Source organism: Schistocerca americana, chromosome 2 (assembly GCF_021461395.2).
Source record: "Schistocerca americana isolate TAMUIC-IGC-003095 chromosome 2, iqSchAmer2.1, whole genome shotgun sequence".
Classification (NCBI taxonomy): Eukaryota; Metazoa; Arthropoda; class Insecta; order Orthoptera; family Acrididae; genus Schistocerca; species Schistocerca americana.
In genome coordinates this window covers 22,040,605-22,067,519 of record NC_060120.1, presented here as the reverse complement: position 1 = coordinate 22,067,519, position 26,915 = coordinate 22,040,605, and the positions used below count along the sequence as shown (strand labels likewise).

General features: G+C 44.6%; 1 protein-coding gene across 1 annotated transcript in view; it reads right to left on the bottom strand.

The window, feature by feature from the left end:
* LOC124589405 (brain-specific angiogenesis inhibitor 1-associated protein 2) overlaps positions 1-26,915 on the bottom strand; it is a 618,821-nt gene that overhangs the window by 224,317 nt on the left and 367,589 nt on the right. Inside the window, exon 3 of the mRNA XM_047131551.1 lies at positions 21,343-21,435. Within this exon, the coding sequence (XP_046987507.1) occupies positions 21,343-21,435 (93 nt within the window). The remainder of the gene's footprint in view (positions 1-21,342; positions 21,436-26,915) is intronic.

Here is a 26,915-nt window from a genome sequence, read left to right as displayed (position 1 = left end):
TTCAGCATTCTTCTGTAGCACCACATTTCGAAAGCTTCTATTCTCTTCTTGTCTAAACTATTTATCGTCCACGTTTCACTTCCATACGTGGCTACACTCCATACAAATACTTTCAGAAACGACTTCCTGACACTTAAATCTACACTCGATGTTAACAAATTTCTCTTCTACAGAAACGCTTTCCTTGCCATTACCAGTCTCCATTTTATATCCTCTCTACTTCGACCATCATCAGTTATTTTGCTCCCCAAATAGCAAAACTCCTTTACTACTTTAAGTGTCTCATTTCCTAATCTAATTCCCGCAGCATCACCTGCCTTAATTCGACTACATTCCATTATCCTAGTTTTGCTTTTGTTGATCTTCATCTTATATCCTCCTTTCAAGACACTGTCCATTCCGTTCAACTGCTCTTCCAAGTCCTTTGCTGTCTCTGAGAGAATTACAATGTCGTCGGCGAATCTCAAAGTTTTTATTTCTTCTCCATGGATTTTAATACCTACTACAGATTGAATAACATCGGGGATAGGCTACAACCCCGTCTCACTCCCTTCCCAACCACTGCTTCCCTTTCATACCCCTCGACTCTTATAACTGCCATCTGATTTCTGTACAAATTGTAAATAGCCTTTCGCTCCCTGTATTTTATCCCTGCCACCTTCAGAATTTGAAAGAGAGTATTCCAATCAACATTGTCAAAAGCTTTCTCTAAGTCTACAAATGCTAGAAACGTAGGTTTGCCTTTCCTTAATCTTGTTTCTAAGATAAGTCGTAGGGTCAGTATTGCCTCACGTGTTCCAACATTTCCACTGAATCCAAACTGATCTTCCCCGAGGTCGGCTTGTATCAGTTTTTCCATTCCTCTGTAAAGAATTCGCGTTATTATTTTGCAGCTGTGACTTATTAAACTGATAGTTCGGTAATTTTCACATCTGGCCACACCTGCTTTCTTTGGGATTGGTATAATTATATTCTTCTTGAAGTCTGAGGGGATTTCGCCTGTCTCATACATCTTGCTCACCAGATGGTAGAGTTTTGTCAGGACTGTCTCTCCCAAGGTTGTCAGTACTTCTAATGGAATGTTGTCTACTCCGGGGGCCTTGTTTCGACTCAGGTCTTTCAGTGCTCTGTCAAACTCTTCACGCAGTATCATATCTCCTATTTCATCTTCATCTACATCCTCTTCCATTTCCATAATATTGTCGTCAAGTACATCAACCTTGTATAGTCCCTCTATATACTCCTTCCACCTTTCTGCTTTCCCTTCTTTGCTTAGAACTGGGTTTCCATCAAAGCTCTTGATATTCATGCAAGCGGTTCTCCTTTCTCCAAAGGTCTCTTTAATTTTCCTATACGCAGTATCTATCTTACCCCTAGTGAGATAAGCCTCAACATCCTTACATTTGTACTCTAGCCATCCCTGCTTAGCCGTTTTGCACTTCCTGTCAATCTCATTTTTGAGACGTTTGTTTTCCTTTTTACCTGCTTCATTTACTGCATTTTTATATTTTCTCCTTTCATCAATTAAATTCAATACTTCTTCTGTTACCCAAGGGTTTCTACTAGCCCTCGTCTTTTTACCTATTTGATCCTCTGCTGCCTTCACTATTTCATCCCTCAAAGTTACTCATTCATCTTCTACTGTATTTCTTTCCCCCATTCCTGTCAGTTGTTCCCTTATGCCCTCCCTGGAACTCTGTACAACCTCTGGTTCTTTCAGTTTATCCAGGTCCCGTCTCCTTAAATTCCCATCTTTTTGCAGTTTCTTCAGTTTTAATCTACAGTTCATAACCAATAGATTGTGGTCACAGTCCACATCTGCCCCTGGAAATGTCTTACAATTTAAAACCTGGTTCCTAAATCTCTGTCTTACCATTATATAATCTATCGGATACATTTTAGTATCTCCAGGGTTCTTCCATGTATACAACCTTCTTTCATGATTCTTAAACCAAGTGTTAGCTATGATTAAGTTGTGCTCTGCGCAAAATTCTATCAGACGGCTTCCTCTATCATTTCTTAGCCCCAATCCACATTCACCTACTATGTTTCCTTCTCTCCCGTTTCCTACGCTTGAATTCCAGTCACCCATGACTATTAAATTTTCGTCTCCCTTCACTATTTGAATAATTTCTTTTATCTCCTAATACATTTCATCAATTTCTTCGTCATCTGCAGAGCTAGTTGGCATACAAACTTGTACTACTGTAGTAGGCGTGGGATTCCTGCCTATCTTGGCCACAATAATGCGTTCACTATGCAGTTTGTAGTAGCCTACCCTTACTCCTATTTTTTTATTCATTATTAAACCTACTCCTGCATTACCCCTATTTGATTTTGTATTTATAACCCTGTATTCACCTGACCAAAATTCTTGTTCCTCCTGGCACCGAACTTCACTAATTTCCACTATATCTAACTTTCACCTATCCATTTCCCTTTTTAAATTTTCTAACCTACCTGCCCGATTAAGGGAACTGACATCGCACACTCCGATCCGTAGAACACCAGTTTTCTTTCTCCTGATAACAACGTCCTCCTGAGTAGTCCCCGCCCGGAGATCCGAATGGGGGACTATTTTACCTCCGGAATATTTTATCCAAGAGGACGCCATCATCATTTAATCATACAGTAAAGCTGCATGCCCTCGGGAAAAATTACGGCTTTAGTTTCCCCTTGCTTTCAGCCGTTCGCAGTACCAGAACAGCAAGGCTATTTTGGTTAGTGTTACAAGGCCAGATCAGTCAGTCACCAAGACTGTTGCCCCTGAAACTACTGAAAAGGCTGCTGCCCCTCTTCAGGAACTACACGTTTGTCTGGCCTCTCAACAGATACCCCTCCGTTGTGGTTGCACCTACGATACGGCCATCTGTATCGTTGAGGCACGCAAGCCGCCCCACCAACGCTAAGGTCCATGGTTCATGGTGGGGGCTGCCTTAGATCGAAAAATAAATCATCTTTCTATAAAAATTGAAGGTAGAGGAGGGGAGAAAGGAAATGGACGAGTGCACTGATGCCAGCTACATTGGGACATTACACGGAATCAGCGACGACGAACGAAACTGTGTATCGGACCGGGATTCGAACCCATCGTTTCGTGCTTACTAGGTGCGTCAACTACTGGGCCATCCGTGTCACAGTGTTCATGGCAAATGCGCAGACTATATCGGCTTGCCCCATGGCCGACCCACAGTCACACCGGGTGCAAACCATTCGCAGCAGTTCCTCTCTGTTTACTCCATGCTCGCTACTGTGAGATTCCCGCAGGAGATCGGACGTAGTTGTTCATCCACAGTGAAGAAAGTGGATCCATTGTTCATCTAGGCGAATCAGTTGTATACATGCAAGTTGTCTGTTCTTTTGGACATGTCCGAAAGAACAGACACCACACATTCATATAATTCATTCTTTCTTTAGATGAACTGAAAGTCTTGAAAGTTACAAAATGTCTTCAAAACAGAACGTATTATGTTGTGACTCCAAACAACACAAAATTGGCCCTACAATAATTCACAACAGGCTCCAGTGAGGCATTTCAGGCACTGCGTTTCTTATTGGAACCAAGACTAAAGCCAAGCCACGTTCATATGATTTGTCGACCTATAAAAAGCGTTCAACGACGTAGAATGATGCAAGATGTTCGTAGTTCTGAGAAAATTTGATTGAGCTGTAGGGAAAGACAGGTTAGGTACAATATGTATAAAAACCAAGAGGGATCAATGAGACGGAAAGACAAAGACCGCAGTTTCTAGGATTTGAAAGGATGTAAGACAGGAATGCAGTATTTCGCAGCTACTGTTCATTCTATACATTGAAGAAGCAATGAAAGAAGCAAAAGAGAGGTTCAAGAATAGGATTAAAACCCAGGGTGAAAAGATATCATTGATAAGATTCACCGATGACACTGCTCTCCTAAGTGAAACTGAAGAAGAATTACAGGAGGTGTTGAATGAATAAAGAGCCTAATGAGTACAGGATATGAACTGAGCGTAAAATGAAGAAAGACGAAAGTAATTAGAAGTAGCAGAAATGAGAACAACAAGCAACCTGACATCAGAATTGGGGATACACGAAGTAGAGGAAGTCAAGGAATCCTGCTACCTAGGCAGCAAAATAACCCGTGATGGACGGAGCAGGACGATATGAACATTATACGAGGGTTATTCCAAAAGTAAGGTCCGATTGATTGCCAAATTGAAACCACAGTGAACATCAGAAATGTTTTACTTGTAACAATTAGCTACACCTTTCAGCTACTTCTCTACGTAGTCGCCGTTCTGACTTAGACTTTTGTCATAGCGTTGTACCAACTTTTCAATAGCCTCATCATAGAAGGCAGCCGCCAGTGCTATCCGCCAATTCTCCACGCTGGCCTACACCTCGTTGTCTGTGTCAAAATGTTGTCTTCAAAGACAGCGGTTCATGTGACCAGAGATGAAACTCAGGGGGAGACAATTGCGGACTGTATTGTGGGTAATCTAACATTTCCATTTGAAAACGATGCAGGAGCATCTTCATTTCTCACCAGGCCCTCGTACTTGGCGGCAGACACTATTTTCTAGACATCTTTACGCACTCACTGCGAGCTCAGAAATGAGAAGAGCGACGTGATGCTAACTGGGGTTATACTAGAGACACTACCCAACACATCTGTGCAAAGCTTTATCGGATTTTCATAGTCGTTTCCATTTCGCGACCGATCGGACCTTACTTTTGGAATAACCCTCGTACAAGGTCATTCCAGGCTAAGAGAAGGCTACTTAGTATCAAACATAGGCCTTAATTTCAGGAAGAAACTTCTGAAAATATACGTCTGGAGAACAGCGTCGTATGTTAGTGAAATATGGACAAGGAACTCGAAGCATTTCAGAGGAATGTTTAAAACTTAGGTGGTCTGGTAAGGTAAGGTATGAGGAGATTCTTCGCTGAATCGACGAGGGGAGTAATATACGGAAAACACTGACAGTGCGAAGGGACAGTATGATAGGATAATTGCTAAGACATCAGGGAATAATTTCCAGTGTACCAGAGGGAGCTGTGCATGTTAAAAACTGTAGAGGAAGACAGAGATCGGAATACATCCAGCAAATAACTGAGGACATAGGTTGCGCCACTCTGAGATGAAGAGGTTGGCACGCGAGATGAATTCGTGGCGGGTCGCATCAGACCAGTCGGGAGAGAGATGACTCAAAGAAAATTGGATTTCCTCATTTTTTGACCCACTGTCATTTTGCTTAGTAGCTTTCCAGATTATATTGTTAAAGTTATTAAGCAACATCAGGCTGAAATTAATAACGTTACTGATTATTCTTCACGTGACTTTTAGGTAGTTTTCGCATGTAGTGCTTGAGGATGCACGCCTTCCTCTCTCCCTGTTGACCTCGAACTATACACAACTTATTTTTATTTACGATATAACTAACTGGTATGTAACACAAAGACAGAACTCAAATCCGAAAAGTAAGAGCTACCTTCTCCTATGGCATATGAACTGAAAGCTGTTGTTAAGTTAGTGAAACATTTGTACACAAAACGCTCGACGGTGCACGTTTGACCATGGTCAGGTGACAGGTAGAACTACCACGTTCGTCGAGAGTAAAGCCAGCTATCCTGCAACTGCTCATCGTTGCAGTACGGTAATTCATTTTATGCGCTCCACACAGGATTTTTTTTTTTTTTACGTTTCCCGACGTCAAACCAAGAGAAAAAAAATTGAGTACGGCGAACAAAGGGGAACTTTTTTGCTGATAAGGTGAATGGAAGGGAACACGAGTGGACAGCCGGAGCAGACAGCTGTCTCTCTGCCGCAGCGCCACGGAAACGTGCGGGCAGCCCCGTGGCTAACTCCCGCGAGGGAGGGCTTGGTCGTACACACGAGCGGAAGTCTCGTCTGTTTCTGCACGCTTTCCGAAGCAGAAGAGCAACAGGGCACGCCCACCTCACTTCGCACTGTTTGAGGCAAGTTTTCTATCTCCACATCATCATTGGTCAATAATAGTTTCTTGTCACTAGTACTGTACTACAACTAGTACTGGCTATCCACGAAATTACGTGTACGCAAGAAAAATATGTCCTAAGATTTGCCGCATTTCTGCGTACGTTTCAAAGACAAACAGCACAGAAGGGCCGGCATACAAGGCGATAAATGATTGCTTTCATCATTTTAAAGAAATTGATAGTGTAAAAAATTTTAAACGCTTAAGAAAGCATCTACATGTATTACTACATCCATACTCTGAACGACACCTTCTGGTGCTCGTCGGAGGGTAATCTGCTACCATTGTCATTTCCCCACTTTCCTCTTCCAGTCGCTCGTTGATCGAAGGAAAAGAAACTGCTTTTAAGTTCGCCCGAACGCTTGAATCTGCCTATTTTTTTCATGATGTTTTCGCGACGTAAATGTAAGAGAAAACAATTTGATGGTTGCATGTTCTAGGAAGGTATGCTCTCTGAATTTTATCAGTGAATCGCACTTTGATCCACAACGCCTCTCTTGTACCGTTTGCCACTGGAGCTTGGTGCAGACCTTTGTGACGTTTTTTCGCCTGCTAAACAAACGATCAAACGATACGCTCGGGCTCTAGTGATAGCGTCTCTGACTATTAACTGAAATGTCTCGGGTTACAACCTAGACGCTCCTTTAATTCTGAATAAAAATCATTAGTAAAAGTGGCCGAAGACTTCCAACATAAGAAGTCACCCCTGGTCTGCTAGAGAGGGCGGAGGAGCAGAGAGAGGTTTAGAGCACTCCACTCGCCTAGGGGTAGGAAACTGCCCGTAAAAGGTGGAAGAATCAGCAATGCTTAACGCCAAGAGGATGCATTAAAGACACTTCATATGTATCCACAGGACAAGTGACTTACAGTTGAAAAAGTATCGTCATCATCTGTCCATTGGCAAAATATTCCAGAGTAGCCGTGCAGCCGGATATCACAGAGGATACTGCCAAGGGAGAGGTGACCATGAGAAGAAGACTGAATAACGAACGAAAGAGTTACTTTGTAGCCGACGGGGAGAACGTTGGGCTTTATGGAGAAGCTAGTAAGTCTGAAACGGAAAATGCTAAGGCTCAATTTAGATATAGTGAGCGTCAGTGAAGTGAAATGGTAAAGAGGAAAGGTTTTCTGGTCAGGTGAGTATTGGGTAATACAAACAGCAGCAGAAAATAATATAACGGTAGTAGGATTCGTTATGAATAGGAAGGCAGGGCAGAGAATGGGTTGCTTGCTGTGGACAGTTTAGTGATAGAGTTATTCTCAACAGAATCGTCAGCAAACCAATACCGACAACAATGGTTCAGGTATACATGCCGGTGTCACAAGTAGATGATCATGAGCTGGAGAAAGTGTATGGTTGATTCAGTACGTAAAGACAGATGAAAATCTAATAGCCATGGGGGTTTGGAATCCACTTGTATGGGAAGAACTGAAAGAAGGAGTTAGGGGAGATTATGGGCTTGGTAATACGAATGAGAGGGGATAAAGGCTAATTGAGTTCTGCAATAAATTTAATAACCAATACTCTGTTCTAGAATCACAAGATGGGGAGATATACTTGGAGACGGGCGAGAGATAAGGGAAGATTTCAATTAGATTACATCATCGTCAGGCAGAGATTCAGAAATCGGATACTGGGCTGTAAAACGTACTCAGGAGCAGATGTGGACCCAAATCACAGTTTTTTAACGATGAAGGGTAGGCTGAAGTTTATGAAGGGTGGGCTGAAGTTTAAGAGACCAGTCACGAATGATCAGTGTATAAAGAACTGACGTACAGAAGTACTAAGGAATGAAGCCCTCCCGGTTGGCCGTGCGGTCTAACGCACGGCTTTCCGAGCGGGAAAGAGCGCCTGGTCCCCGGCACGAATCCGCCCGGCGAATTTGTGTCGAGGTCCGGTGAGCCGGCCAGTCTGTGGAAGGTTTTTAGGCGGTTTTTCATCTGCCTCGGCGGTTGCGGGCTGGTTCCCCTTATTTCGCCTCAGCTACACTATGTCGGCGATTGCTGGGCAAAGTTCTCCACGTACGCGTACACCACCATTACTCTACCACGCAAACATAGGGGTTGCATTCGTCTGGTGTGAGACGTTCCCTGGGGCGTCCACCTGGGGCCGAACCGCACAGTAACTCTGGGTTCGGTGTGGGGCGGCGGAGGGGCGAAGTGGACTGCGGTAGTCGTCGTGGGGTTGTGGACCACTGCGGCTGCGGCGGGGACGGAGGCTCTCCGTCGTTTCTAGGTCTCCGGTTAACATAAGATAACATAACTAAGGAATAAAAAGATGAGCTCGAAGTTCTCTGAGGCTATAGATACTGTGATAATGAATAGCTCAGGACGCTGGACATCTTTAAAAGAGGCAGTCACAGAAGTTGAAGAAAGAACATGGATACAGGGAAGGTTACTGAGAAGGAACTACGGGTAATAGAAGAAATACTTCAGTTGATTGACGAAAGAAGTAAGCGCGCAAAAAGTTTCAGCGAAATTCAGGAAGTCACCAACACAGGTCACTAAGAAATGAAATAAAGAGGAAGTGCAAGGAAGCTAAGGAGAAATGGCTGCATCAGAAATGTGAAGAAATCGAAGAAATAGTGATCGTCGGAAGGACTGACTCAGCATATAAAAAGTCGGAACAACCTTAGGTGAAATTAAAAGTAAGGGCGGTAACATGAAGAGTGCAACGAGAATTCCACTGTTATATGCAGAAGAGAGAGCGGATGAGTGGAAAGGGTACACTGAAGGCGTCTGTGAGGCAGAAGATCTGTCCCATGCGATAGAAGAAGAAGCAGAAGTCGATTTAGATGAGATAAGGGATCCAGCATTATAATTTAAAACAGCTTTGTAAGGCTTAAAAGTCAGCTTAGCAGCTCATGCATCCAAGTTGCTGACAAGAGTAATATACAGAACAATGGAAAAGAAAGTTGGGGGTGTGTTAGATGATGGTTATTTTGGCTTTAGGGAAGATAAAGACAGCACAGAAGCAATTCTGAAGTTGCGGTTGATAGTGTTCGAACTAAAAAGATTGTAAGGCAGGGATGTAGTCTTTCGCCTCTAACGTTCAACCTGTACATCAAAGGAGCAATGACGGAAATAAAAGAATGTTTAAAGAGTGGGGTTAAACTGAAGGTGAAATTATTTCAATGATAAGATTCTCTGATGATATTGTTATGCTCAGTGAAGGTGGAGAAGAATTACAGGATCTGCTGAATGGATTGAAGAGCCTAATGAGTACATAATATGGACTGAGTGTAAATGGAAGAAAGACGAAAGCAATGAGAAGCAGCAGAGATGAGATCAGCGAGATCTTAACATCAGAATTTGTGATCACGAACGAAAGGAAATTCTTTTACCTTGGAAACAAAATTACCCACAACGTACGATGCAAGCAGGAGATAAAAAGTAGACTAGTACGGACAAAGAAGGCATTCATGGGCTAGAGAAATCTACTGTTGTCAACATTGGCCCTAATTTGAGGAATAAATTTCTGAGAATGTATCTTTGGAGCACAGTACTGTATGGCCGTCAAATGAAAATTAAGCGATCGAATGACATTGACGGCCGGGACTCTCCACGCGCGGAAATTAGGCCGCCGAGTTGCAAGTCTTCTCAGTTGACGCCACACTCTTAGACTTGTGTGTTGATGATGATAAAATGACAATGCGGGTAGCACAACACCCAGGCCAGGGCGGAGAAAATCTCCTATCCGACCGGGAGTCAAACCCAGGTCCGCTTCATGGCCACCAACCGCACTGACCATTCAGCTAAGGAACGGACTGTTTCGCAATGAATGATGGACTTTGAGAAACCGAAACAGAAGGGATTCGAAGCTTTTAAAATGTGGTGTTAAAAAGGAGTGTAAAACATCAGGTGGACTGATAAGGAGTGAGGAGGTTTCCCGCAGAATTGACGGAGGAAGCAACATACGTAAGGCGCTGACTAGAGGAAGGGACAGGATGACAGGACACGTGTTAAAGTATCAGGAAATAATCTCCGTGTTACGAGAGCGAACTGTAGTGGTTAAAACCTGTAGGAGAAGACAGGCCTTTGATCACGTCCTACAAATAATTGATGACGTAGTGTGCAAGTTCTACTCTGAGATGAAGAGGGCCTTCCTATCGCAGGATAGGAATTCTTTTCGTCAAACCATTCAGAAGACTGGTGGCTCAAGAAAAAGTAAGGCCTTCTGAAAAAAAAATGCACAGTACTTCTTTGGAATTTCTCTACATAACGTACCAGTCCTGACAGTGGACAGTGGCTGACGAGTAACTTCCAGGCTGTCGAGTACCACTGAACCATCGGTCGAAGGACGGTTTCGTAAGCTGCCGCCTTCGTGTATGCATTACACTTCCTGAGGATGCTTCCAATCAATGACAATCTGGCATGTGTCTTTCCAGCGATTATTTACATGTGATCGTTCCACTGCTTTCCGTGGTCATTCCGTAACCGTGGTGTTATACACTAAAGGGTCTTTCTCCATATTTGCACCTGATCAACGATGCATTTTGCGGAAAATATCGCAAATATTCGACTGTCACGCGTGTGATGTACAAATAAATCTGTCGGATGGTTCCATTATTGCAGAGTGCCAAGAAGTGTGCTGTCGTGTTTGTCATAAATTTAAATTCCTCACATGTAATCATTTTATACGTTTCCTTCTCTTCCAAACACATGACTAACCTCTCAGTACTGTCAGACACAATCTTTACGAATGCTGTACAGCGCAACAACACAGAAGACCAAATATAAGTTAATTCCAAACGCATGAGGGGCGAGGATGGCGGGAGGAGGTTACGCTGTGAGGGTATAGGAATTATTTATTCAAATGGAACGCGTCGTGTTTTACTCATATATTTACACTCCTGGAAATTGAAATAAGAACACCGTGAATTCATTGTCCCAGGAAGGGGAAACTTTATTGACACATTCCTGGGGTCAGATACATCACATGATCACACTGACAGAACCACAGGCACGTAGACACAGGCAACAGAGCATGCACAATGTCGGCACTAGTACAGTGTATATCCACCTTTCGCAGCAATGCAGGCTGCTATTCTCCCATGGAGACGATCGTAGAGATGCTGGATGTAGTCCTGTGGAACGACTTGCCATGCCGTTTCCACCTGGCGCCTCAGTTGGACCAGCGTTCGTGCTGGACGTGCAGACCGCGTGAGACGACGCTTCATCCAGTCCCAAACATGCTCAATGGGGGACAGATCCGGAGATCTTGCTGGCCAGGGTAGTTGACTTACACCTTCTAGAGCACGTTGGGTGGCACGGGATACATGCGGACGTGCATTGTCCTGTTGAAACAGCAAGTTCCCTTGACGGTCTAGGAATGGTAGAACGATGGGTTCGATGACGGTTTTGATGTACCGTGCACTATTCAGTGTCCCCTCGACGATCACCAGTGGTGTACGGCCAGTGTAGAAGATTGCTCCCCACACCATGATGCCGGGTGTTGGCCCTGTGTGCCTCGGTCGTATGCAGTCCTGATTGTGGCGCTCACCTGCACGGCGCCAAACACGCATACGACCATCATTGGCACCAAGGCAGAAGCGACTCTCATCGCTGAAGACGACACGTCTCCATTCGTCCCTCCATTCACGCCTGTCGCGACACCACTGGAGGCGGGCTGCACGATGTTGGGGCGTGAGCGGAAGACGGCCTAACGGTGTGCGGGACCGTAGCCCAGCTTCATGGAGACGGTTGCGAATGGTCCTCGCCGATACCCCAGGAGCAACAGTGTCCCTAATTTGCTGGGAAGTGGCGGTGCGGTCCCCTACGGCACTGCGTAGGATCCTACGGTCTTGGCGTGCATCCGTGCGTCGCTGCGGTCCGGTCCCAGGTCGACGGGCACGTGCACCTTCCGCCGACCACTGGCGACAACATCGATGTACTGTGGAGACCTCACGCCCCACGTGTTGAGCAATTCGGCGGTACGTCCACCCGGCCTCCCGCATGCCCACTATACGCCCTCGCTCAAAGTCCGTCAACTGCACATACGGTTCACGTCCACGCTGTCGCGGCATGCTACCAGTGTTAAAGACTGCGATGGAGCTCCGTATGCCAAGGCAAACTGGCTGACACTGACGGCGGCGGTGCACAAATGCTGCGCAGCTAGCGCCATTCGACGGCCAACACCGCGGTTCCTGGTGTGTCCGCTGTGCCGTGCGTGTGATCATTGCTTGTACAGCCCTCTCGCAGTGTCCGGAGCAAGTATGGTGGGTCTGACACACCGGTGTCAATGTGTTCTTTTTTCCATTTCCAGGAGTGTAATAACAGTGTGAGGGCACCGTACGCCCCAATACACGTGGAATCAGAGTCGCCTAGACATGCTCCGCTGTGGTTTTAAGATTTGTTGGCAACAGATGTCAGATCACCCATCATAGATGGTTCAAATGGCTCTGAGCACTATGGGACTTAACTGCTGTGGTCATCAGTCCCCTAGAACTTAGAACTACTTAAACCTAACTAACCTAAGGACATCACACACATCCATGCCCGAGGCAGGATTCGAACCTGCGACCGTAGCGGTCGCGCGGCTCCAGACTGTAGCGCCTAGAACCGCTCGGCCACTCCGGCCGGCCACCCATCATAGACCTTGCGGTCATATTGCTTGAGACATTCCAGGAGAGGACGGTTTTGACAGCAGAAGAGCTGCATTATAAATCCTGTATTTTGGATAATTTCTGTAATCCCCATTAATTATGATGGGCTCATGAGAAAAAATTGAAAGGTATTTGAATTACATGTTTAACTTTATCTTCCTCAAATCCTGTTATATACTGCTCTGCATGAGCAACATGTTTGTTTTTTTGCGTTATAGATATAAAAGTAATATGAGAAGGAGAGTAACTAAGTTGATCTGAAGAGAAGATCAAACATCAGAGTGTGGTATTGTTGCCTCCTGTTTCTCTTTCTCTTCTGTCGTGTAGTAATTGGGACACAGTTCAGACGTTATTTACTGGTAACGCACTGCCAGTGGGCAGTATATTAAGTCGAGTGTTACGACATGTAGCGTTTCTCTCCATCTCCACGGTCGCATTTTTTGATGTCAGCGCTGAATCACGTTATTTCATTGGTTCGGTTTAGCGCTTCGTCAACAGCACGGACGTGAAGAGCGTCGGATTGCTTTTCCGTTTGCGACTAAAAGATGGGCATTTATATACAAACCGAATGAAATTATCGGTCTTTGAGAGCGTAGATTTTAGGCATGTAATTCTTCATTTAACAGTAACTAGGTTAACTGGGTAATATCAGAGGCGAACGAAGTTATCTCGATCTCATTTTAGCGTCACGTGATCAAATTACTGACGGAGGATCGCTTCGTCGGTACCAGGCAGTCCAAAAAACGTGATCCTCTGTACGATCAAGTGCAGATAGTGTAATGAAACGTGTGATAAGTGTGGCTACACGATTCACTTTTTCAATATAAATAATCGTTAGAATTGTTCTATGTGCCTATTTATGCAATTCAGAGGATGAATAGTTACCCCGAAAATTATTTTTTCTTTATTTTGTTATATTTAATCTTGTGCCTTATTGCCCGATACGAGTTTATTCAATGGGCGGCTTGCGTGTAAGATGTCTTTGCATATCTCTGCTGTAGATGACTATAATCAGAGCATGTTAAGCGTAGCTTCGTGTTTGTCTATGAAGATGTTGAGAGAAGGGAGAGGGGGATACCAGACATTGGAACAAATTTCATTCGATGCTGTACTCAGTGCAATCCAAGACTAATAATTTGTCACCACTACAACATTCTATACTGCCCAAATTTTAAATTCAGGCCCTTTGTGACGTGGCAGTTGTATACACTAACAAAACTGCAGTGTGTTAGTTATCGAAACGGTGGGACTTTGGCGAGTTTCTGTGTAGCATCTGTGTTACATTCCATATTTACATGCGAGCGGTTTCGATTATTTACGCCAAAGCTCCACATATTTGCTAAACACACTCAGTTAAAAATGAAATTAAAGGTATTAGGCTGACAAATATAATCTTTGTCAGCGGTGAAAAGTAATTAACTGTAAAATAGCTTCGTTGTTTTATTCGAACAACCACAGAAATAAATTAATGTTTTCCAGTATACTACATTCGTTTTAATCCTCATGCATTTATTGTAACACAGTTAAAGAAGAACATCACATCGCTGCAAAAAATTTTACACAAACTTTCGACAGATACAAAAATAATGAAACCTACGTCCACTATCGCCAGTTCATCAAACCAAGTTGATTACATTGGTCCAGGTAGACCGCAGTTAAGACAGTGAACACTTATTTAGATAGTGCAGGTCTTGTAACTACCTGAGCATGTGTCGTGGTTCTAACTATCCGCAATTCCTCCTGAATGATTAAAACCTGTGAAGGAATCCTTTTCTAAACTACACTTCAACCGATCCGTCCATAGCCCGCATCTAGTTTAAGTAGGATGTCTATGGCTGGTGCGTCCAATAAGTATCGCCTTGGGTCTGGAGGGGTTAATCTTAAGGAGCCAGTGATTACACCAGGAGGTAAACTGACAGATGGATTCGGATGGATCGTTGGGATTTCTGGACAGAGAGCGATGGAAGCGGTTTCATCAGCATACTAAAGGACGTGGATGGGAGGAGGTGGTTTGGGCATACCGGTAGTGTATAAGAGGTAAAGAAGAAGGGAGAGAACGGAATCTTGGGCCACTCCTGCAGTGGGTTACAAGGTATGGGAATTGATCTTGTTAACAAGGTCATGGGATGGGTGACTGGAGACGAAGAATGAGATAAGGCGGATATAGTTGATTGGAAGTGCGTAATCTGGAATTTAAAAAGGAGACCGAAATTCCATACACGGTCGTATGCTTTTCCTAGGTCAAGGGCGGGTTTACTGTTCTGAGTTGTTGGGATATAAGATTGGTTAGGTTCAGGAGTTGATTATCAGCATAGAAGAAGGGACAGGAGCCACACTGGGTAATAGAAAGCAGATGATGTTGGTGCAGATGACGGTGGATAGGTCGAGAGGGGATGGATTCAAAGGCCAAACACTGAGGTGAGGCGGATGGGGCGGTAGGAGGACGTTGCAGTGGTGGGTTTGTTTGGTTTGGATGTTTTCCACACGTCTGGATTGTAGTCTGTGGAGAGAATAATGGTATAAAGGGATGCAAGAGCGATGAGAAAGAAGATAGGCCATTCTCTGAGGTGGCGACAGCTAATACGGACGCGACCATGAGATGTGTTGCGTTTTTTGTTAATAACTTGCTTTACGTCCTGTGCTGTGATTCTGTTTCTGGTATGTTGTTCAAGTACCGTAAGTTAGGAGCCAGGGGTGGGACTGTGGAATCGGTGCGTCCATGATCAGTAGGGAAGTTGGAGTAGTCAACGCGAGGATCGTCAGGTATGGAGAAGAGGTCAGAGAGATAGGATGCGAAGTGACTGGCTTTGCTCAGGTCGTCAAGAAAGGGCAGGTTGTTTTGAAGGATGAGGTAGGGAGTTTAAATACGCGGAGGCGCATGCGTAATTTGATACAACAAGCGCTCTCTCTGTCGGAATGCACAGTCGCGAAGTTAAAAGAAAGGTGGGCACAAATGGCTCTGAGCACTATGGGACTTAACATCTGAGGTCATCAGTCCCCTAGAACTTACAACTACTTAAACCTAACTAACCTAAGGACATCACACTCATCTGTGCCCGAGGCAGGATTCGAACCTGCGACCGTAGCAGTCGCGCGTTTCGGGACTGAAACGCCTAGAACCACTCGGCCACCTCGGCTGGCTGCAAAGTTAAAATTCAACTGTCAGAATTAATAAAATTAAATGTCGTTAAACGTGTCATTCGTCATGAAATGTTTTCCTTCTGAAGAAATTAAATAAGTCACCGGGTCCCATGCCTAATCGAGTTGAAAGCCGCCAGCACGATTAATAAGATCTGCGCTCAACGTATTTCTACCGATTCCTTAATAACTGAATCCCATAAGGATCTCATCGAGCCCAAGATTTCCGTGTTAGAATAATCCATAGCATTTCCTGTGGAGATACAATGCTTGGCTATGGCTGACTTGCTGGGCGGCGAAAGGTGAGTGTGGCGGTCAAGTTCGACGCATCTATCATGCACTGTGCGCATCGTCTTACCAACGTACGCTTTGCCACACTGGCAAGGTTTTCTGTAGATTCCAGCCTTCCGCAAACTCAGATCGTACTTTGCCTAACCGAGAAAACCACAAGACCTTGTAGACTGGCGGAAAATTACTCTAGCATGATGTTTTGTAGGGAAGCAGCCTACTCGCGCTGTAGTAAATTCACATCAATCTTTCCAATGTGTGCCAGCCAGTCCGCTGTAACTAGCTCTGACGTCATAAATGTTGCGCAATACTTTAAAAATCAAGTGAATAACCTGAAACGGTTCTAGCATGTCAGGAGTAATACTAAATTAATATGTGTTGAATATCAGTTCGATAACTTTAACCATTTTCGAAATTTTGACGTTTTTCTGTAAAAATCATTGGCGCAACAGAAAAGAGCTAGAAACTTAAAAATTTGTATTTAGATTCCTTTTTCATAATTATTTAATAGAAACAGTACTTTGGATCTCACAAATTAAGATTTTAGTTGAAATTCATAATTTTCTGGTTTTTGTCTTAAAAATTAAGGAAGCAAGATAGATTAAGTAGGCTAATAAATAAGGCTAGGATGTTTATATTTAATTAGAATGGAGATCCGCTATAACCATAAAGGTGTGAGAAGTTTCATTTGAATAACTATAAAACTATAGCGATAGCGTATCTCCAAAGGGCAAGTTCAGAGCTCGTCTACTGCGTGCAGTGTAATTAAATTAATTCTCTCGCCCAAAATATTTAACTTAGCCACGTCAAACTTTTATTATCAATACTTACCTGCGTGCTGAATTCACATTTAAATTGAGAGCTTCATCGGCCATCAGCAAAGGAAGCGATGATTTATTCGGTAACTAAAGGTAGTGCATTACTAGCCCAGCGGCTAGTCGGGAGAGCCGATTTGATCAGGCGTTCCCTTAGCCGTCCGCACCGCGGCTTTATATATAAGAACTCTGCGAGAGGAAGAAAGGCCCCAGTTCTCTCCAGACGCTGAATAGCACACCATCTGTGTCGGGAGTCGCGTCGCGTCGGTATCATTGCTATAAACAGCCTCGGATGCCGTATTAAGTTACTCGGGATACGCGTAACCATGAAATCATTTTCGAGTGAAGTGTTAATTCTGGGATGACTAATAATCTATCTTCAGTTTGCGTACGTCGTATTTTCACGTGCCACGCGAGACAGACATTAACCATTATTTAGCGTGGCGTTTGATGAGCATTATCATCAAATTATGGCGAGCATTCACGTAAACATTTAATTTGGACAGTTATAGTTGCATCAGCTGAACTGCTCTGTTAGTCAGATTGTGTGGATTCTTCTTTTTTTTCATCTGTGACTTTCAGAATATACTGAACTATTTTTAATCAAAATCGTTTTTGATTGTGAATCCCAGACAATCTCCTAATTTCTCAGAGCTATAAGCTGTAGCTATAAGTGTATTTCTCAGATGAAGTGGGCACTAGAAATTCTAATTACAGGCTTCACGTTTTGCTAATCACTTTCTGGTTGCCAATATCGTAGTTAGAGAGCCAGTGTTGAGAACGGCAAAAGACAGCATAAATAATAGGACTGGTTTCTACAAAATTTTATAACACACCATTAATTCAACCAGCCGCCCCACACTTTCCTTAAGATTCCGCCTAATTTCAACGAAATACTGCCGATGCACGGGAAGAACGCCCGGGACTGCACCGTTCCTTCTCCTCTTTGATCTTGTGGGTGGTCATGTTCCTTCTCCTTTAAAGCTGTGGTGATCTCATGTGGAGAATATTTGCTATCTTTGAACAAAGACTAAGTGTTCCACCTCCTTTGCAAGACTATCTCCGTCAGAAACAACATGTGCCCAGTGTACTACTGTTCGAAGGACGCCCGTAGTTTCTGATGGGTGGTGGCAAACAGACTCCTGCAAATACAGATCTGTATATGAAGAGTTACTGTAAATGGAATGCACCAATGATCCATCCACTTTCCATCTGACCAAAACGTCCAGAAACGGCTTGATTTTTGTAACTGATAGCGTTATTTCTTATGTCAGAGATGCACCAAATTTCGCCCATTAAAACTGCAGCACCATGCAAGCGAAAGGCGACAAATGACAAACTGCATCGCGTTTAATGCAAGCTTAGAAATGCAAATGAAATGAAATGTCGTGTGGTTAGGGCCTCCCGTCGGGTAGACAAATCGCCTGGTGCAAGACTTGTTTTAGTCGACGCCACTTCAGCGACTTGTGCGTTGATTGGGATGATGAGGTGATGATCAAGACAACACAACACCCAGTCTCTGAGCGGAGAAAATCTCCGACCCAGCCAGGAATTGAAACCAGGCCCCTTTTCACGCCACTCCATCGCGCTGACCACTCAGCTATCGGGGCGGACAGAAATGCAAATGAGTAGCATTCTCGCACAACTGTCCCAACATATACTGATCTTCCAGAACATTATCACCACCGACATAATATTGTTATAATCCCGACCAGGCGATAGCAGCGTCACCTGGCGAGGAATGACTGCTGGTCAGTGAGCGTGCTGCTCGTGTGTGGAAGAGGGAAGGCGCGCGATCTATCTGAGTTTCAGCAAGGGCAGATTGTGACAGCACGGAGGCTCGGCGCTAGAATTTCAGAAACTGTACGACTTGTCGCATGTTCGAGGAGTGCTTTGGTGACTGACTTCAACGTGTGGAACCACATCTAGACGTCGGTGGGCTGGGCGGCCACACATCATTACGGATATCGGACGTCGAATGCTGGGAAGACTGGTAAAAGAGTGCAGGTGGCGAACTGTGGCATAACTAATATCAGACTTTAATGCTGAGCAGGCTACATGATGGGGTCACAAAAACAGTTTGTTACCCCTTACAAGTAGGCTGCCATACAAAGCAAGTTGATTTTCAGGCCGATACAGTCCCACACAACAAGCCTGTCATGCAGGGCACAATGTATGCCAGAGTGAGGATAAAACATGTCTGCGTCTCCACTCCTATAGGAGGTAGGAGGCTATAAGTGCTACAGTGCTAATACTTGTGATGTCAGCTGTTTCTGTGTGAGACTTGGTTGCAATCCATTCAGGAGTTTTGCAGGTGATCCCAAACATACACGCAGTGCAGGGCAGTCCTAAGGATAGGCCTCCGCAGCCGACGAACCACGCATGTGCCATTGTTAACACTGCGACGTCGGATGGAGCGGTCGTTAGCGCCCTGAACTCGCTTTCGGAAGGACGACGATTCAGACCCGCATCTGGCGATCCTGATTTCGGTTTTATGCGATTTTGCTAAGTCGCTCAATGAAAATGCTGTGCTGGTTCCTTCGAAACGGTACGGCCGATTTCCTCCTTCATCCTTCCCTCATCCGGGCTTGTGCTCCGTGTCTAATGACCTCGTTGTCACCAGCCGCTGTGGCCGAACGGTTCTAGGCGCTTCAGTGCTTAGAGTCATAATTTTCCACACTCCTACACATCCCTAGGTCCACTGCTTCCGATGTGATAGTGAAGTGGAAACGTGAAGGGACAAGAACAGCACGAAAACGTACAGGCCGACCTCTTCTATTGACTGACAGATACCGTCGAGAGTAATAGGCAGACATCTATCAAGACCATCACACACGAATTCCAAACTGCATCAGGATCCACTGTAAGTACTATGAAAGTTAGGCGGGAAGTGAGAAAACTTGGATTTCATGGTCGATCGGCTGCTGATAAGCCACACATCACACCGGTAAATGCCTAACGACGCCTCGCTTGCTGTAAGGAGCGTAAACATTGGACGATTGAACAGTGGAAAAGCGTTGTGTGGAGCGACGAATCACGGTACATAATGTGGCGATCCGATGGCAAGGTCTGGGTATGGCGAATGCCCGGTGAACATCTGCCAGCGTGTATAGTGCATAACAGTAAAATTCGGAGAGATTGGTGTTATGGTGCTATCGTGTCTTTCAAGGAGGGGGCTTGCACTCTTTGTTTTGCGTGGCACTATCACAGCACAGGCCTACATCGAGGTTTTAAGCACCTTATTGCTTCCCACTGTTGATTAGCAATTCGAGGATGGTGATTGCATCTTTCAAGAAGATCGAGCAGCTGTTCATAATGCACGGCCTGTGGCGGAGTGGTTACACGATATTAACATCCCTGAAATGGACTGGCCTGCACAGAGTTCTGACGTGAATCCTACAGAACAACTTTGGGATGTTTTGGAGCGCCGACTTCGTTCCCGACCTCACCGACCGACATCGATACCTCTCCTTAGTGTATAATGGGCTGCCATTCCCCAAGAAACCTTCCAGCACCTGTCTGAACGTACGCTTGCGAGAGTGGAACCTGTCATCAAGACTAAGGTTGGGACAACACCATACTGAATTCCGGCATTACCAATAGGGGGCGCCACGAACTTTTAAGTCATTTTCAGCCAGGTGTCAGGATACTTTTGACCACATAGTGTATGAAAGTACGTCCACTACTGTAGAATGTGAGCGTTCTGGTGGCCCAGGTGCTATGATATCAGAAGGCATAATCTTGCTTAGTTGTGCTGGTCTCCAAATCTTTCACCACAGCTCACCTGCCGATGTTCTTGTGACGCTATACTCCTTCCGCATGTGCGGCTTTTCAGGGCTTCTTTGGCCCCCGACTTCATGCTTATGGATAATAATGTGCGACCGAATCGAACAGTTCAGTTGGATGAGCTTTTTGAGCGATATGATATTCGGAAAACGGGCTGTCCTGCCCGTTCCCCCGACTTCAGCACTATCTAGAACGTGTGGGATGCGTTGGGGAGACACATTGCACCACATCCGCATGTAGGAGCGACCAGCCAGTGGTTGTCAGCAGCGCTGGTGGAGGAATGGGAGGAGCTAACACAAGAAGTCCTTTCCAACCTTGCGGCCACCATGGGAGCACGATGCAGAGCAAGAAATGAAGTCAGTGGTGATCATACACACTATTAAGTACCATGTCTCGCCTTTTATAATGTTCATGGGGCATCATGAATTGCGGTGACTTCAATATAATTAATGATTCTGAATAATAGCATCATTTCATGTTGTCCTACTGTGTATTTCCTTCATTTACCTTCCGTAATGTACTGTAGCAGTTCATTCTACGTAAGGCCCAAGTTTAGTCGATGTACGTTGAATGGTAGAGTGACGCACGATGTGAGAGTACCTGTCGTCTTTAACTTTTGCTCAACAGTCTGTGTAGTGGATGCGTAGCCTCTCAGCCTTATTATCGTATTGGTCTCTAAACATGAAACTTTTATGACACAACGCGCGCACTCACCGACATCGGCGGAGGCTCCCCAGGTGCCCTGCTGTGCCTGCTTGGCCAGCTTGCTGATGGCGTCCACGTACAGCCGGGACGCCGCCGCAGCTCCTGAAACATTGAAGACACGCTTGTGAGATGGAAGGCTTGCAGTGTTCTCCCAGGCCGCCGTCTGCTGCCAGCCCGACACCAGTAACATCTCAGCTGGATGTGGACATCACCGACAAATGTAAAAACACTGTAGAACCGACAAAGTACGCAGTTGGAGCAATGATTTAATACTATTTTACAGGATCCACACACTTATCGCTAAAGAATCTTAACGTGTTATCAACTGTATGCAAAATAGATTACAAAACTGAAAAAGAAAATTGGGAAGCATATATTAGGAGATAGAAATGTGTATGTAACCGCTGATGTTACAACAAATTTCATAAGCACAAGCTACTGTCATATAAATTCGAAGAGGGCTTTGTATATTTTTAGTACATTCACGGCAAGACAGAAGCTCTTGTTCGTAGGTGTAATTTCATTTTCAAAAGGATCTGTAGTAAGAAGTTTTCTGTGTTTTTAAAAAAATGGTTCAAATGGCTCTGAGCACTATGGGACTCAACTGCTGAGGTCATTAGTCCCCTAGAACTTAGAACTAGTTAAACCTAACTAACCTAAGGACATCACAAACATCCATGCCCGAGGCAGGATTCGAAACTGCGACCGTAGCGGTCTTGCGGTTCCAGACTGCAACGCCTTTAACCGCACGGCCACTTCGGCCGGCTGTGTTTTTAAGAAACTGCAGTAAAGCAGCAAGTGATTTACATCATCTTCCTTCTTCTGACCGTCTTGATTCCTTGATACCTGTCTGATGTAAGTAGAAATGGTTTGAACCAAGGTTAGTATGTGTTCATACCCGTATAGCTATCAGCAGTGGCATCCGGCTCGCGTAAAAACCATGTCACTCTACGAATAAAAGCTTTTAAAACAAAAAAAGTACGAGTCCAATTATGATCTTAAGTAATCAAACGAAAGTCATTAGAGTCATTAATAATCAAATTGGAATATATAATATAATAGTATCCTTTATTACGAATTTTACGTTATTATAAAGTATTACCCACTATACAGCGTGCTTCATCCCATGGGTTTTATACAATTTGCAACACCTTCAAATACCACTCACATGATTTTCATATTCTGTCGCTCGCTACACGCAAACTATTAGTCCTACAGAAAAATGGTTCAAATGGCTCTAAGCACTTTGGAACTTAACATCTGAGGTCATCAGCCCCCTAGACTTGGAACTACTTAAACCTAACTAACCTAAGGACAGCATAAACGTCCATGCAGGAGGCAGGATTCGAAACTGCGACCGTAGCAGCAGCGCGGTTCCGGACTTAAGCGCTTAGAGTCGGCCGTCCCTACAGAAAAAGACGATATTTTTGTAAGAAATTTAATGTAGTTAAATTTTGTACTGGGATACGTTTCCGCCAGAGGCCGTATTTTCGAAATATTAAAAACATACATCGTTGTTACAGGTAGTCTGCCAAAATCAATTCATAGATATTCGCCACCGATGAATCGTGCATACGATTAGAGTTAATCCCTCAGCATAAGTTATGGCCTGAAAATGGTGTAATGAAGCACCGAACTGGTAGCCATGCATTAGATAACATCTTAACGATAGCTGTAGGTGTCTCAGTTTGTTGTATGCAAAAGTGACCTTAAAATGCGTCCTTATTGAATAACTCGAAAATCGAGGCATCCAACGAAAACGTAGACCAGGACAAAATTTAACAACATTAAATATCCTGCAAAAAGGTACTGTTATTATTTCTGTAGGTCTAGTAGTTTGCGCGTAGCGATCGAAGGAATATTAAAATCTTGCTTGTGATTCTTTTGCATAAAACCCATAAGTAGGGGCAGCTGAGCCACCCTGTGTATTACTATACGTTCTTCAGACGACTAGCTGCTGGAGCCAGATACAGACACTTAAAATATCTTTCTAGCTTCAACAGCTGCGAACTCTGAAATCACAGTTGCAAAATTAATATTTCATGTGGTTCCATGTTCGATAGCTAACATGGTAAGCCTGTTTAGCCTCGTGTTGCATATTGTTAATCGTAAGTATTTTTTGAATTAATTTTGATTTACTAAAACTCCTCTCACACGAAGCAACTGACACGCAAATCACCGGGAATAAATTTAGAGCGAGTATGAGGATTAATGAGAGTCTATAAAGTATCATTCCACGATGAACTTAAAGAAGTCTAGATATACCAAATTAGAAACTAGAACATTTTCCCCTTTTAAATGTGTTCTGAGCCTTGGAATAAAAAAGAGCAGTTCTGCTTCTGTTACTTTATCATGGAAAACCAGTAAGTTTTTAAAGATCTAATCTCAGCTCCTCAGTGTTTGACAAAAGAATTCCCCACAACGAAAGCGAGCACATACAGGGTGTAACAAAAATGTGAGTGACAAATTGCAGTACAAATTCCTCACACGTAGACGAAGAAATGAACACGTGTCTTAAATACTTTGTTTCCATGTTAAAAGAACAGAACGTAAGAATCACAGGGAACATGCATTCTTGGTCACGTCTAGTTACATTCGGTACAGCAACTGTTTTGGTTTACATGTCCTTGTTGCCATGCGACGTATGTCATTTCATGGTACAGGTAACTTCAACCGTTCCAGTGATCAATACGACCGTTGCAAGCACACGGGCTACTACGTGAGTTTAACTACAAAAATGGTTCAAATGGCTCTGAGCACTATGGGACTTAACATCTGAGGTCATCAGTCCCCTAGAACTTAGAACTACTTAAACCTAACTAACCTAAGGACATCACACACATCCATGCCCGAGGCAGGATTCGAAGCTGCGACCGTAGCGGTCGCGCGGTTCCAGACTGAAGCGCCTAGAACCGCTCAGCCACTCCGGCCGGCTGTGCTGTGGGTAGCTCTACATGTGCAAGGTATTATTATGGACATTCAAGTATTGCTACAAGTGCTGTTACAGTGAAGTGATGAGATATGGAAGCGAATTCAGTGAAAATGGGTGCAAAGAAGTAATTAAATATGAGCAGTGCCGCCGATAACGTTTTGAGTATCCGCCCGTTTGCGTGTCATCCGTGCCGTGTTCGGTCTCCCGGAATGAACTAATGTGAATCAGTAAAAACAGTTAGCACAAAGAAGTGCAATCAAGTGCCAGTGTCTTGTAGCGAGCGTGAGAACGTGCGTTCAGTCATCGCGTTTCATCATCAACAGCAATCAGCCGCACGCTCGTACAAGTGAGGACTGAGAACTGAAAAATTAACTGTATGAACAGTGTTATATTATTACAAGTGTCTAGGAGGACTGGTACCAGATATCTGTGTGTGCGTGACGACCGTAAGAATTCTCGTTCGAGTATTCGACTTCCGCATCATGAACAATCACCCGCGTCCCGTCGGTTATGCGTACGCTCGTCCAAGTGATATTGTGGCCAGATAATCATCAAGAAGGTTAATTGGGATAAACACTTATGACTTACAATGTAAACAGTGCAACCTGCGATTTACTTATCGTGTCAGAATATAGTAGTTCATACCAGACGTAGGATAGTCTCGTGTTAAACGTTGAGTGGCTCCCCTAAACCCGCTTGCATATTTAGAAACATAAATTCAGGCAAGCTAGCAGCAGTGTGGAGCGGAACAGTACGACCGCCGCGATAGTATCAGGTACGTGGTGTGGACAGGGCGCACGGCAAAAAGCGAGAAAACAGTTTAAGGGACACCACCCACTTGTACCCCTGGACGTGTTACACCCTGACGCGATTTATATACCTCCGCTGCTGGTGCTGCCACCTGCCATGTGTGAGCGGTCATTGCACGCTGACGCCGAACATAGGCGGTGTTCATATAACGTCACTGGAAGGTGTATAAAATTCCAAGTATTTTAGCTCAGTTCCTGTAAAACTGAATCTTATAGAAGAAATGGGCCGAATGTTACCTTACCAGTCCCATTTATTAAACCTCCAAAGTGTAATTCACTCATGCTCATAAATTAAGGATAATTGCAGAATGTGGTGCCATACAACGTGGTAATATACAAAACTGGCGCTAATAGCATAGGCACCTAGGGAACGCACATGACACGAATCTGTAAGCCTACGGTATTAGTGATAAGTCGAGAAAACTACGCCGAAACACATGTGCTACAAAACGCCACTGTTTCCTGCGCGTGTACCCCGACATCAATATGGGATATGATCTCCATGCACACGTACACACGCCGCACAATGGGTTGCCATACTCTGGATCAGGTGATCGAGCAGCTGCTGGGGTAGAGCCTCCCATTCGTGCACCAGTGTCTGTCGGAGCTCCTGAAGTGTCCTAGTGGTTTGAAGAGGTGCAGATACATCGTCCGAGAGCATTCCAGACGTGCTCGATGGGGTTTAGGTCTGGAGAGCAGGCAAGCCACTCCATTCGCTTGTGTTTCAAGTTACTCCTCCACGACGGCAGCTCGGTGGTGCCGTGCGTTATCATCCATCCGGAGGAAGGTGGGACCCACTGCACCCCTGAAAAGGCGGACACACTGGTGCAAAATGATGTCCCGATATACCTGATCTGTTACGGTTCCTCTGTAAAAGACATGCTGGCGTTTACGTGCACCAATCATAATCCCACCCTACACCATCAAACCACGACCTCCATGCAGGCCCATTTCAAGGACATTAAGGGTTTGGTATCTGGTTCCTGGTTCACGCCAGATGAAAATCCGGCGAGAATCACTGTTCAGACTATACCTGGACTCGTCCGTAAACATAGCCTGGGACCACTGTTCCAGTGACCATGTACTGTATTCTTGACATCAGGCTTTATGGGTCTCTTGTGACCAGGGGTCAGTGGAATGCACCTTGCAGGTCTCCGGACGAATAAACCATGTCTGTTCAGTCGTCTGTAGACTATTGTCTGGAGAAAATTGTTCCAGTGGCTGCGGTAAGGTCCCGATCAAGGCTACCTGCAGTACTCTGTGGTCGTCTGCGGGCACTGATAGTGAGATGTGAGTCTTCTTGTGGTGTTGTACATTGTGGACGTCCCTTACTGTAGCGCCTGGACACGTTTCCTGTCTGCTGGAATCGTTATCATAATCTTCTTGGTTGCACACGGAGGGCCCGTGCTACGACCTGCTGTGTTTGACCAGCCTCCAGGCGCCCTAGTATTCTACCCCTCATAACGTCATCAATAAGTGTTCTCTGAGCCATTTTCAACACACAGTCACCATTAGCACGTCTGAAAACGTCTGCACACTTACTCGCTACACCGTACTCTGACACGTACCAACACATCTCTGCGTATATGGACTGCTGCCAGCGCCACCGTGCGACGACTGCAGGTCAAATGCACATCATGGTCATACCCCGAGGTGATGTAAACCCTCAAACCGCCAACCAGAGCATTATTTCACCATGTATCAGCATTATTCTTAATTTATGAGCGTGAGTGTAAATAAAGTGCTATCAAACTTTGCTTTACTCGCAAACAAGAAGTAAAGTCGCCCAAAGGCAATGGGACTTAGACTACACATCCAAAAAAAAAAAAGGAAAATAAAAA